The sequence below is a fragment of the Eschrichtius robustus genome, chromosome 1 (genome assembly GCF_028021215.1).
Source record: "Eschrichtius robustus isolate mEscRob2 chromosome 1, mEscRob2.pri, whole genome shotgun sequence".
In the NCBI taxonomy this organism is placed as follows: domain Eukaryota; kingdom Metazoa; phylum Chordata; class Mammalia; order Artiodactyla; family Eschrichtiidae; genus Eschrichtius; species Eschrichtius robustus.
The window spans coordinates 129,109,932-129,122,904 of record NC_090824.1 but is presented as its reverse complement, the minus strand read 5'-3'; the positions used below and the strand labels follow the sequence as shown (position 1 = coordinate 129,122,904).

General features: G+C 39.2%; 1 protein-coding gene across 2 annotated transcripts in view; it reads right to left on the bottom strand.

The window, feature by feature from the left end:
* PIAS1 (protein inhibitor of activated STAT 1) overlaps positions 1 to 12,557 on the bottom strand; it is a 121,359-nt gene extending 108,802 nt beyond the window's left edge. For both annotated transcript variants that reach the window (XM_068554438.1, XM_068554448.1), the window contains exon 1: positions 12,485 to 12,557. In XM_068554438.1, coding sequence (XP_068410539.1) covers positions 12,485 to 12,508 — 24 coding nt within the window. In that variant the 5' untranslated portion in view covers positions 12,509 to 12,557. The remainder of the gene's footprint in view (positions 1 to 12,484) is intronic.
* Between the last annotated feature and the right edge of the window lie 416 nt (positions 12,558 to 12,973).

Below are 12,973 nucleotides of genomic sequence, written 5' to 3'. Positions count from 1 at the left end.
ATTGGCCATCTGTATGTCTTCTTTTGAGAAATGTCTATTTAAGTCTTCTGCCCATTTTTTGATTGGGTTGTTGTTATTGAGTTGTATGAGCTGTTTGTATATTTTGGAAATTAAACCCTTGTAGTATTGTCTGAAGTCTGGGATGATTATGCCTCCTGCTTTATTCTTTTTCCTCAGGATCGCTTTTGAAATTCTGGGTCTTTTATGGTTCCATATAAATTTTAGGATTATTTGTTCTACTGCTACAAAAAATACCATTGATAATTTGATAGGGATCACATTAAATCGGTGTATTGCTTTGGGTAGTATGGTCATTTTAACAATATTAATTCGTCCAGTCCAAGAGCATGGGATATCTTTCCATTTCTTTGACTCATCTTCAATTTTCTTTGTTAACGTTCTATAGTTCTCATCACATAAGTCTTTCACCTCCTTGGTCAGGTGTATTCCTAAGTATTTTTTTTTTTTGGTGTGATTTTAAAAGGTATTGTTTTTTTAAACAACCCATTCAAAAAATGGGCAGAAAACTTAAATAGACATTTCTCCAAAGAAGACATACAGATGAACAAGAGGCACAGGAAGAGATGCTCAACATCGCTTAATATTAGAGATGCAAATCAAAACTACAATGAGATATCACCTCACACAAGTCAGAATGGCCATCATCAAAAAGTCTACAAACAATAAATGCTGGCGAGAGTGTGGAGAAAAGGGAACCCTCCTACACTATAGGTGGGAATGTAAATTGGTACAGCCACTATGGAGAACAGCATGGAGGTTGCTTAGGAGACTAAAAATAGAGCTACCATATGATCCAGCAATCCCACTCCCTGGGCATATAGCCAGAGAAAAACGTGGTTCAAAAGGATACATGAACCCTAATGTTCATTGCAGCACTATTTACAATAGCCAAGATGTGAAAGCAATCTAAATGTCCATTGACAGATGAATGGATAAAGAAGATGTGGTACATATATACAGTGGAATATTACTCGGCCATTAAAAAGCATGAAATAATGCCATTTGCAGCAACATGGATGGACCTGGAGATTATCATACTAAGTAAGTCAAACAGAGAAAGACATATATGATATCACTTATATGGGGAATCTTAAAAAAAGATACAAATGAACTTATTTACAAAACAGAAACAGACTCATAGGCTTAGAGAACTTATGGTTACCAGTGGGAGGGGTGGAGGGGGAGAGATAGACTGGCAGTTTGGGATTGACATGTACACACTGCTATATTTAAAATAGATAACGAACAGGGACCTACTGTATAGCACAGGGAACTCTGCTCAATATTCTGTAATAACCTAAATGGGAAAACAATTTGAAAAATAATAGATTCATGTATATCTGAATCACTTTGCTGTACACCTGAAAAACAATGTTGTTAATCAACTATACTCCAACCAAATAAATATTAAAAAAATAAATACAATTTTTAAAAAGGTACTGTTTTTTACATTCCCTTTCTGATATTTGTTAAAGAAATGCAACTGATTTCTGTATGTTAATCTTGTATCCTGCTACCTTGCTGAATTCATTTTTCAGTTCTAGTAGTTTCTGTGTGGAGTTTTCAGGGTTTTCTATATATAGTATGTCATCTGCATATAGTGACTAGTTTATGAGGTTATATTTTTTAAACTTCAAATTTTACTCATTGTAATAAAGTTAGCTGCCCAGATATGACAAAACAAAATCCCAAATAAAACTTATAACTGAGAAGCAATCTGATTGGGCTTCACATTAAAAAGCTCCAATTTAAATGACAGGATACTCCAAGTCACCATTTTCCAAACTACGTTCATACGGTTAATAGATATTCAGAGTAATAGGGTGCTGGGGTAAAACTGGAGGGACTTCCCTGGTGGTCCTGTGGTTAAGACTTTGCCTTCCAATGCACAGGGTGAGGGTTTGATCTCTGGTCAGAGAGCTAAGATCCCACATTTCTTGGGGACAAAAAACCAAAACAAACAACCAGAAGCAATATTGTAACAAATTCAAATAAGGACAAAAAAAAAAAAAAACCGGTCCAGGAAATTCAAGAGTCTATAATTCCCCATCATGCCCTCCCTTCTCAAACAACATTCACACATTAAAGGTCCTAAGAAGTCCAGCAGAAGAAGTATGTTAACTTTGCATCCAACATTTTGCAAATTTACTTGGCCACAAAACTCTTCTTTATTATTATCATTTTTTAATCTCTGTCATCTCATTTCTTAGCACTTCACAAAAAAAGTATTTTAGAAAAAATTACAAGATCTTCAAGTTTTCCATTTTACATCTGTTGTTCTAGCAACATTATTAAAAGCATCCCCTTCCACTCTTAAAAGTGTCCCACTTTGGTTGATAAATTATATATGGTCACCCTAATACTCTAAAACTAAACACAGGGACTTCCCTGGTGGCACAGTGGTTAAGAATCTGTCTGCCAATGCAAGGGAAATGGGTTTGAGCCCTGGTCTGGGAAGATCCCACGTGCCGCGGAGCAACTAAGCCCGTGCACCACCACTACTGAGGCTGCGCTCTAGAGCCCGCGAGCCACAACTACTGAGCCTGCGTGCCACAACTACTGAAGCCCGCATGCCTAGAGCCCGTGCTCCGCAACAAGAGAAGCCACCGCAATGAGAAGCCTGCACACCACAACAAAGAGTAGCCCCTGCTCGCTGCAACCAGAGAAAGCCCGTGGAGCAACGAGGACCCAACGCAGCCAAAAATAAATTAATTTTTTAAAATAAAAGTGGATAAGATGGTAAATTTTAAGTTATGTATATATTACTATAATTTAAAACTTTAAAGAAAAAAGAAAACAAAATTTTTAAAGATTTGTCATTTAAAAAAATAATAAATTACTTAACATAAATCAAAATATTAAATTAAAAAGACTATTCCAAGACAAAAAAAATTGTAAAAATAGTCACTATTTTACATTTTTGCACATCTCTTTAATGTCTGGTTTAAAAAAGACAGCCTCATTTTCATATCCACTTTCACATTCAATCTGCATTAGGTTGTTTTGATTGAAGTACATGAAGAAAATTCAGCCTTATGCAGATACGTAGTGGAAAAAGATAGAGTATTTCAATAGCTTTCTCAGATAACTGTGGATATTCTTTGGTCCTCTACCAAAACTCAACAAGTGGCAGTTTCTTAAAGGCTGTTCCAATATGGAATCTGAAACCATATCAATGAACATTTCCTACTCTGATATACTCAAGTCCATTGGTCTGTCTTACATTTCCAATGGATCTTTTTACCATTTTGCAATACCATGCATTGATTATTTAGAAAGTATTGCTTCAGTGAGTTATGCAGTTCTTCCAAATGTTGACCTTTTCACTTTACAACTTCAATGTATAACATTCATTAATACCACCCTGGAGACTTCCCTGGTGGCGCAGTGGTTAGGAATCCGCCTGCCAGTGCAGGGGACACGGGTTTGATCCTTGGTCCAGAAGATCCCACATGCCGCGGAGCAAGTAAGCGCATGTGCCACAACTACTGAGCCTGCACTCTAGAGCCCGTGCGCCACAACTACTGAAGCCCGCACACATAGAGCCCGTGCTCCACAACAAGAGAATCCACTGCAATGAGAAGCCTGCGCACCACAACGAAGAGTAGCCCCTGCTCACTGCAACTAGAGAAAGCCTGTGTGCAGCAATGAAGACCCAACACAGCCAAAAAATAAATCAAATTAAAAAAAAAAAAACCACCACCACTGATCTTATCGAAAAAAAAAAAAAAAAAAGTCAAGTATTGGGAAACTGTCAAGCTCAAAGTGGCAAACACAAGTCTCCCAAAATTCTATTTTCACTTGAAAGCTGAAATTTTATCATTAGCAACAAATATTGTCAGTTTGTCTTGCTGTGACAGGCTCACTTGGTTTAGTTTTGAGAAAACGTCTGCCGAATACCCAAGTCTTTATAACCATACTTCGTCAGCCATTCTTTCAAATAAAAATGGTATCCCATTAAAAAAGTAGCTAGTTCAGCATGCCAACTCAAACAACTGCACAAGTTCTTTTTCTTGAATTAACCATCATCAGATTTGGTGTTCAGTAAAAGTGGTTTACAGGACTTTTCATCACACAAAATATATTTTAAAACGTATTCAAAAATTGAGACATAATGAAATTAATAAGTTTTATTGCTTCATCATCTTAATTCCAAGTGCATGATGTCGTAAACTAGTACAGTTTAGTGTTACTGCCTTAATTCATGTAATTTTACCCACCACTGATTTTGCAAATGTCAATATAGCAAATAATGTCTTACTTCTATTGAGAAAATAGTTTTGACCTGCAGGATCCCCAGAAAGAGTCTGAAGAACTACCAGAGGTCTGGGAAACACACTTTGAGAACCACTGTAATAAGTGGTGCATTACTTGGATGATTAAGAAACAAATATTTTTAGTACATATCCCACTATAACAAGAGTGTTTAAATAAATACACACATTTATATGGTGATATGCTCAAACCAACTGATAATCTGGCATTTCACATACAGTCGGAACTCAAACATATAATGAACGACAGAATATGATACTTCCTGAATAAATAACAAATAATTACCAAATACCTACTATAAGCTAGACTCTGAGCTAGGTGCCTCTACGTTCTCTTTCTTGGGTAACTCACAGAAGCCCATAGACCAGACTGATGATTTTAATATATGAGAAAAATATTTACCCTGAAATCTTTCAGATCTTAAGATTAGACCTACATGGCTACAAGAAAAAGTCTTAAAATTCACCATAATGCACAAGATAGCATGTTTAAATTCTACTTTAAGCACTATGCCATGAAGCTAAAAACAGGCTTGCTCACATTAAGAAACCCAAATACAAAATGAATTGCTTTGGCTGTGTACTGCCAGCACCCCATAAAGAGCCTACATTCATTTCTCCTCAAGCCAAACAACCCTTATCTGTTACAGTTTTCATTCCTATTTTTAAGTGAAATTCCAATATTAATATTATAGGAGTTACATTAAAAGTGGCAACTATTTTTTTTTATAAAAACAATATAGCAAAACCATCAAAACAAGTTAAGAACTTTTAGACATATACATTGATAAATTCAAGAGGTAAACTTCTACAAACATACATATGAAATATTTGCACTGTAAAAAAGAAAGAGACCATCTCGTTTTGGGACATGTCATGGAAAGAGCTTCAATATAGTATATCGTTCAGTGAAAAAAGTCAAAGGATATTGTATATAGTATGATTATGTATAGCAATACATGTACATTCATTAAATAAATATTTACATACTGAGTTCCATGTATGTTCCTAATTTGTTCTGAATCTAGACATACACACATACAATAAATTACAAATGTTATACAGACATACATAATTAAATGTCCAAAGAAAAATGAGTAGGTCAGACACAAAAGACTACATATTATAGGATTCCATTTACACGAAATGTTCAATACAGGCAAATCTATAGGGACAAAAAGTAGATAGCGGTTGCCTGAGGGTGGGGTGTGTTGTGGCAATGGGGTGATAGCTGAAGGGTGCAAGATTTCTTTGGCAGGGGCGGGGGGGGGTGGGTAAGAAAAATATTCTGAAACTGGTTGCGGTGATGGTTACACAACTTTGTGAATATATTAAAATACCATTTAATTATGCACTTAAATGGATGAAATGCATGGTATGTGAATTATACCTCAATAAAACTTATGCTCTCTCCTTCTCAAAAAATAGAATAGGTACCAAAGAGGTTGCAAGGGGTAAGGAGTGGGTGGGGTGAAAATGAAGGCCTTTAAAATTTTATTCTACTTACTGCTATAACATTACAATGAGAAATGTATTCATTTATTATCTATATAACTTAAAGAAATGTAAAAGGTAAACCTAAAACAGTCTTTCATAAATTATCTGGATTTAATGTTATTCAAGTTCATCTACGCAGCAGCCACAAGAAAAAGTATGAAGATATGACCCTATCGCAGAACATTCACAATTTAGACTTGTCATATAAACATGTGCATCTGCCCCCTCACTAACAGAAACAAATCTTGAATGTAATTCATTTCACGAATATATCTTAGGCACCTACTCTCTCCACAGGGTAGGGATGAGGGAAAATGGAGTGGTGTACAAAGCAGAACACTAGTCAACAACAAAAAAGCAAACTAACAGCTCTGGCTTTAAGTTAAAAACTTTTGCTATACAGTGGAGGAGACAAAACAGACACATGAAATGTATTAGAGTCAGACTATAGAAAATCTTGAATACCAAACTGAGAGCTAAGACTTTATCCTGTTTTCAATGGAAAGCCAGTGGAGTGACAGGATGAAAGGAGTGTTTGGGGAAAACTGACCTGGCAACCAAAGGGGGGAAACTGAAAGCAGAAAAGAATAGCAGGAAAGGTAAGAAAGAGAAGGAGCTTTTAAAAATAGGAACATATATTAACAGTCCTGTGAAAGTTATTGATATTTCAAAGTTACAGTTAATGTTCAAAGGGTTTATGTTTGTTTTGTTTGCTTGATCTAATGTGAAGTAGAAAAGGAAAAAAGGTGATTTCTTCATTTTGATGAATTTTAGAAGTTCATGGCTAAGAATGAACGTTTACCAGAAAATTCTGAGGGGAGTAGGGGCTTAGGGAGTTTTTATTCACATGCTACCACGAAACCAAGAGTAGAGGGAATCAAAAGCAATGGGAGTTCCACAATTTTTAACATGGAAGAGGAAGTAGCACTCAAACATTTTGCAGTAAGAATAGCAAAACAAAAATGCATAACAATTAGTACTATTTCTGAAATTGATAGTAAAGGACAACTAAGTATTTTTAAATATCTCTATCACCTATTTCTGAAAAATCCTAATGATACAATTTGTTATATAAATGCTAAAGATTTAGGTGAGGACCAAATTTAACATATCAAATTTAGAGTATGATCAATTTCATACCCTTAATTTCATCAGCTGTTCCTCCTACAGTGCAGTACTTTTTCAGATGTTGCACAAATAATATTCTTAATTCAATTCACACATGCATTTATTAATTGATTTAACCCATAAAGGTTCTTAAGATAGAAAAATGTTTTCATTGCCTGTGTAACCTCCTTTCTCTAACAGCCTCTCCAAAACAATGTTACCTACCAATCTTATACTATAGCAACACTTTGCTTTGAGATTAAAAATATGGGTAAAGCAAAAATTCTCATAATCTATTTCTATTTTCGTAATCTATTTCATACTTTATCAAATGTTCTGATTCAGATCATTTATATGTTTACTGACAGATTTATAGGAACAGATATAATAAAGGTATAAACAACGAACAAATCAAAAATTACTTTTCACTCAACCCTTAATCTAATCAAAATCCTATTTGCACTGTTCCCTGAAGCACAAAAAAAAAAAGTCTGTAGAATATACTTAGTTAGAATAAAACATTTGCAGGGGCTTCCCTGGTGGCACAGTGGTTAAGAATCCACCTGCCAATGCAGGGGACTCAGGTTTGAGCCCTGGTCTGGGAAGATCCCACATGCCGCGGAGCAACTAAGCCCATGCGGCACAACTACTGAGCCTGCGCTATAGAGGCCTCGAGCCATAACTACTGAACCCCATGAGCCTAGAGCCCGTGCTCTGCAACAAGAGAAGCCGCCGCAATGAGAAGCCCGCGCACCGCAACAAAGAGTAGCCCCTGCTCGCCGCAACTAGAGAAAGCCCACTTGCAGCAACGAAGACCCAACACAGCCAAAAATAAATAAATAAAATTAAAAAATGTTTTTAAATTGCAAACTTTACTACCAGGCTGTTTGTCAAGACTGTTTAAAATAGCAAAAAAGAAAAAAAAAAAGTGGAAGTAATCTGATTGCCCAGTGATAGGGGACTAGCTGAATAAAATACATTACCTTTCAAATGATCATATAGACCTATATTTACTAACCTGGAAAGATAGCCATGAAAATAGCAGATTACAAATAAAGAGTAGTACAATCTCTTTTGTGATGTATATACATATGCATTTACTCACAGACAGAAAGTCTAAATGGATACCCAGATGTTAACCATGATATTTCTAAGTGCTGGGATTACAGGTGCTGTTTATTTTTGTGCTTACTTTTCAGTATTCGCTGAAACTTTCTCAAGTAAAATGATATTTGCAAGAATTAATGTCTATGTTTCCAACTAACAAACTCAAAAATCTTCCTTGCAAAAAGCCCAAGGAATATCCAAAAATACCCTGGCATAGAGCAAGAGGGAAAGTATTAGCAACAACATAACTAGAATTCTTTGTGAGCGAGGCACCCTAGAGGGCTCCAGGACTGACATGGCACCTTTAATGCAGCCTACAGTACAGGATTTTGAACTCACAAGACCTAGGCTCAAGTCCCTGCCACTTTTATTTGTATGACCTTGGGCTAGTCACTTACCTTTTCTGGGCTTACTTTATTGGTAAAAGGGAGATATTACCTGCCTTTCCTACCTTAAAGAACTGATGGAAAAATCAAATGAGATAATGTGATACATTATGAACTGCAAAGTACCATATAAGATATTATTCAAACATAAAAAAAAAAAAAAAGGTCCTTAATGCCAGAGCAGAATACTTCTACAGAACACACTACAATCAATTCTATGAAGTAATGAACCAGGGGTTTTGTTTGTTTTTAAAGGCTACGTCTCATCATAAACACTGCAGTTTTCCAGAAATTTAGATAATTCTTCCCGTCCCTACTACAACTCTAAGACATTTTCTTTTCTTATCCCTAGTTACAAGCAAGAAAGGGTGCTAATTACACTGAACTCAAAAGCCTCAGCAAGAACCCTGGAGCAGCATGTTGATGGAGCTCACCAGGAGAAACCCAAGGTTAATCAGCTATGGACTCACCACTAAGCACTACTGCAATCACCAGGGATTACAAGAGACCCTTTGAAGAGAGACAATACAATCATCCAGGAGAAAACGTCGGAGGAAAAGGAGATATTTCAAAACAATTATATGAAATACTCAAATATTAAAGTGTTTTACAAATTTTTAAATATTGTTCATAAAAATGGTGACTTTAAAAAGCCATCTAAGTGTGGCACTTGAGAAAAGCAAGTTATGGAGATTCAATTCAAATCCATGAATAAACTGTCAGATTTACTTGCTTCTATCTGAAATAAAAGCAGACAAATTACACCACAAAGATCAAAATTAAGTGACTAGTTCTTGAAAACAGAGAGGCAGAATATGACAACAGAATTTACTGACACGCTTATACAGATACTACTTTTAAAGGTATGGTTTTTAAAGTATGATTTCTCCTCCCCTTGAATTCCATTATTTACTCCACTAAAATGATAATGAACTTCTTCCTTCCCACTGTTCCTCCGGTGAGTTAAAAACGGCAATATAACGCAATTTGACTTTTAATGCAAAAAACATTTGTAATTTTTTTTTTTTTAAAGTACTTTAAGAGGAGCTACATGAAGCTGTCAGATTAACTTCCAAAGTCACCTGGCCATCACACCCTCCTGCTTTTAAGTTCCTAAAGACAATAAAATGCTCACTCTCTACATTCTTACAAATGTCATTTATGGGTATTCCCCTAATGAAAAATTAAACCTTTCATAAACAAACAAGTACAGAGAACTTTTTGATATGTATGACTCACAATCTAATTTTTATTGGCAATATCTTTAAGTGTTGCAGCTTGCACAATTTCTACAGGGGGTACAGATCTATCCATTTTTCCCATCTGATCTTGCAGATCTGTTATACATTTAAAAGGACTCACTAAAATGGGTCACGAGGAAAAAAATTATGAATACAATCCACAGCAAAATGAAATGTGGGTTGTAAATTAAGATAACAAAAGTCACTATTTACTCAAAGCCTCATAGTTGGAAATCCATTGGAATACTGTTGTTTTCACCTAAAACTGTGAAAAATCTGAGTTTTTCTTAATTCTTACTCTGACCTTTCATTCCTTATTAGGAATAAGTGCTACTTACCTCCAAAAACCACAAAAAACAAAGAAACAAAATACCACTCAGCAAATATAATTTCAAAAGGAGTATCTTCCAAAACTTACTGCACAGAAAATTACATACACACATTCTTAAATAACTATGGTAGGTGTTCCTAAGATCATCTCCTCCCCTTCAAAAAAAAGAGCAAATGTAACCACAATCAAATATAAACATAATGTTTAACACAGCTATTACCAACTAAGCAATTTATCACAGCTCCTCAAAGTACTGGGCACACACAATGACAGATGAGTATGTCAAGAGCAGTTATTATAATCTGGAGGAAAAAACTGTACAACAGAACAAAATATTAGAAAAAAACTCCTTTGGAAAAACTCAAGTAGATTTTGGAGAGAGCAAAACAGGAGACCAATTTTAGAAAAATAAAGTTTCCCCCCAAGTGTTTAGAGTTCATCTGATGCAGGCTCATTTTTGTGAAGAGAAACTTTACCTAACAAGACTCACACCAGGGATCTGATCTATCCCCAAAGGCACTTTCTTAAAATGAGAAAGAACAAAGGAGGAAATCTCCCAGCATGTGCTTTCCATACCAGTTTCTTTGGACAGCATCAAGAGTGACAACATAGCCAGCACAAGCTTTTCAGCTTTACTCTGTAGTCCACGTAAAACAGAACTGATTAGCTATCATTCAAAAGGATTCCTAGCAAAATAAATATTAGAAGGCAAAGATCACAGCAACATAGTGACTACATTTTAAAACTACAGAAAACATGTATCTTAAAGTTGCACACTTTTTTATTTCAAGAGTTAATTACCTCCAAATATTCAAATTCCTGGGGCTTTTTCATTTCAGTCAATAGTTTGAAACTGGAAAAAACGAAACCATCCATTCTAAATCTGCTCTCCCTTAATTTGCAATTAGAAGTAAATTTAAAAAGAATGACTCAAAGGCAGAGCCTAAATATACAAATTTTGGAATGTTAACATTGAAAAATTATTGGGAAAAACGATCTCTCAGCGAAGGTTTCCACTGAAAAACTCTCCAGAAACAAACGTGGCGTTTGCTTGTTCTAGGAGTTGTCGTTTCATTATAACCGAGATAATTCTTTAAATAATTTGCATTAATTATAAAAAGACGACTCTCCCCAAAGGTTTACAACTATATATCCCAATCTCCACTCTGACAGAGATGTCAGTTCCCGGGGTCAAGATAACCAGCTACTCGGTTCACACACAGGAAGCCAGAGAAGGGAATATCGCGTTCAGAGCCTCGAAATAATACGCGTTAGTTAAAAACTGCTTGCTACTGAACCAAAATTATTCAAGCGGAGCCCCATTTGTCACAATCCAATCATAAGGGTTCCACCCCCCCTCCCCCAACTGCTTGTGTAGTGGCATATCTGCTTCGGTAAAGAAGCCATCATCAGGTAAAGACTGGGGTGGGAGAAAAAGCGGGGAAAAGGGGGCACCCTTTCATCCAGTTTCGCGAGGCGAGAGTAATTGGTACAGTTGAGAGAAACGAAGGAACGTTCTATTTATGGGGGTTGAAGTAGGATGAGGGGAGAATTTCGTTTAAATCAACATGGCCAGCAAGATGTCCCTACAAACAAAAGGCAACGGGGGGATATAAACACTAACCATTCACCTCCATCAGCTATAGCATCGCCATCATGGTGTGTGCAGAGACCCCCGAAGGCTCCTCTCACCCTCCACACCAGCCAAAAGGAAGAGACGAAAAAGAAGGGAGAGTAGCTGCTTCCCACCACCCACTGCTTCCAAATACACACCCTTCGAAGGGGTCTCTCCCCCCGGTTGCCCGGAATCAGCGAGAAAGAGTACCGTCCCGCCCAGACAGACTCCCCCGTCACCCCCCAGTCGAACCCCAACGCCAGCCCGGGGTTCACTAAACTTTACTGGAGCTTCTCCCCCACATGCCCACCCCATCGCCCCAGGATCGCGCTGCCCACAAACGGGGCACCCTGGGCGCCTCCTGACAGGCGGGCAGCCGGGGAGAACCGAGTCCGGGGCGGGGGCTGCAGGGAGCTCCGGAGGGGCGGGGCGGCAGGAGCCAAGTTCCCGGGGGTCTGAGGAGAGCGCCTGACAGGAGCCCGGGACTGCAAAGGAGGAAGAGGAAGCGGCGGCGGGGAGCTTTCCCAATCCCCCCAACATGAACACCCTGCCCCTGCCCCCGCTCCCCACGGGGGGCAGGGAGGCTGCCTGGAAGGTGAGGAAGCCGAGCCCCGGGGACAGCCGCGGCCCCCACCTCCCGACTCCCAATCTCTTCCCCCGCCAGAGGCGCCCACAACAATAACACGCTGGGGACGACCCGTCAGCGCCCCCGAGGCACCCGGGGCCCGCGGCCCGCCGCTACCGGGCCCCCTCGACTGGGGCCCGGCGAGCCGCTCCTCTCTACAACTCCAGGCCCGGTTGGAGTCAGGCCCGAGCGGCCCCCCAGGGTCGGACGCATCCCCCCTGGCACCAGCGGCACAGTCTCCGTGGACGAATATTAGAAGTGAATTTGAGCTGCGCTTTACCTTTAGTTCCGCACTGTCCGCCATCTTGCGTCTGTCAGCGCAAGCGCAGTGAACATCGCCGGGGACCGCCGCTAGACCCGCCCCTCTAGCCAGCATGGCCCCGCCCCGGCCCGTCCCCTCTCGCCCCTCCACCTCCCCGGCCCGCCCCCGGCCTCCGCCCCGCTCCGGGGGCTCGCAGCCCCGCCCCGGGCACGTACAGCTGCGAGACGGGCACGTACCATTTAAATAATGGCGCCAAGCGAGGAGGTTTGACAGTTACTCCCCCCCCAGGCTCCCCGCCCCTCCTCCTTGCCCGGCTGGCGCCTCCGGGGAAAGGCCGGAGCGGGAGGGCTTCTGGCCTGAGCCCCGCCCCTCTGCGGCCTGCGGAACCCTTCTGCAAAACTTCGATGCCTACAGCCACAGGAAAAAATAATACCTCTCTCCCCCAATCAGCAAGTCCTTTTTAGCACCTGCTACCTGCGAGGCTACACGTGGGCCGCAAACAACAAT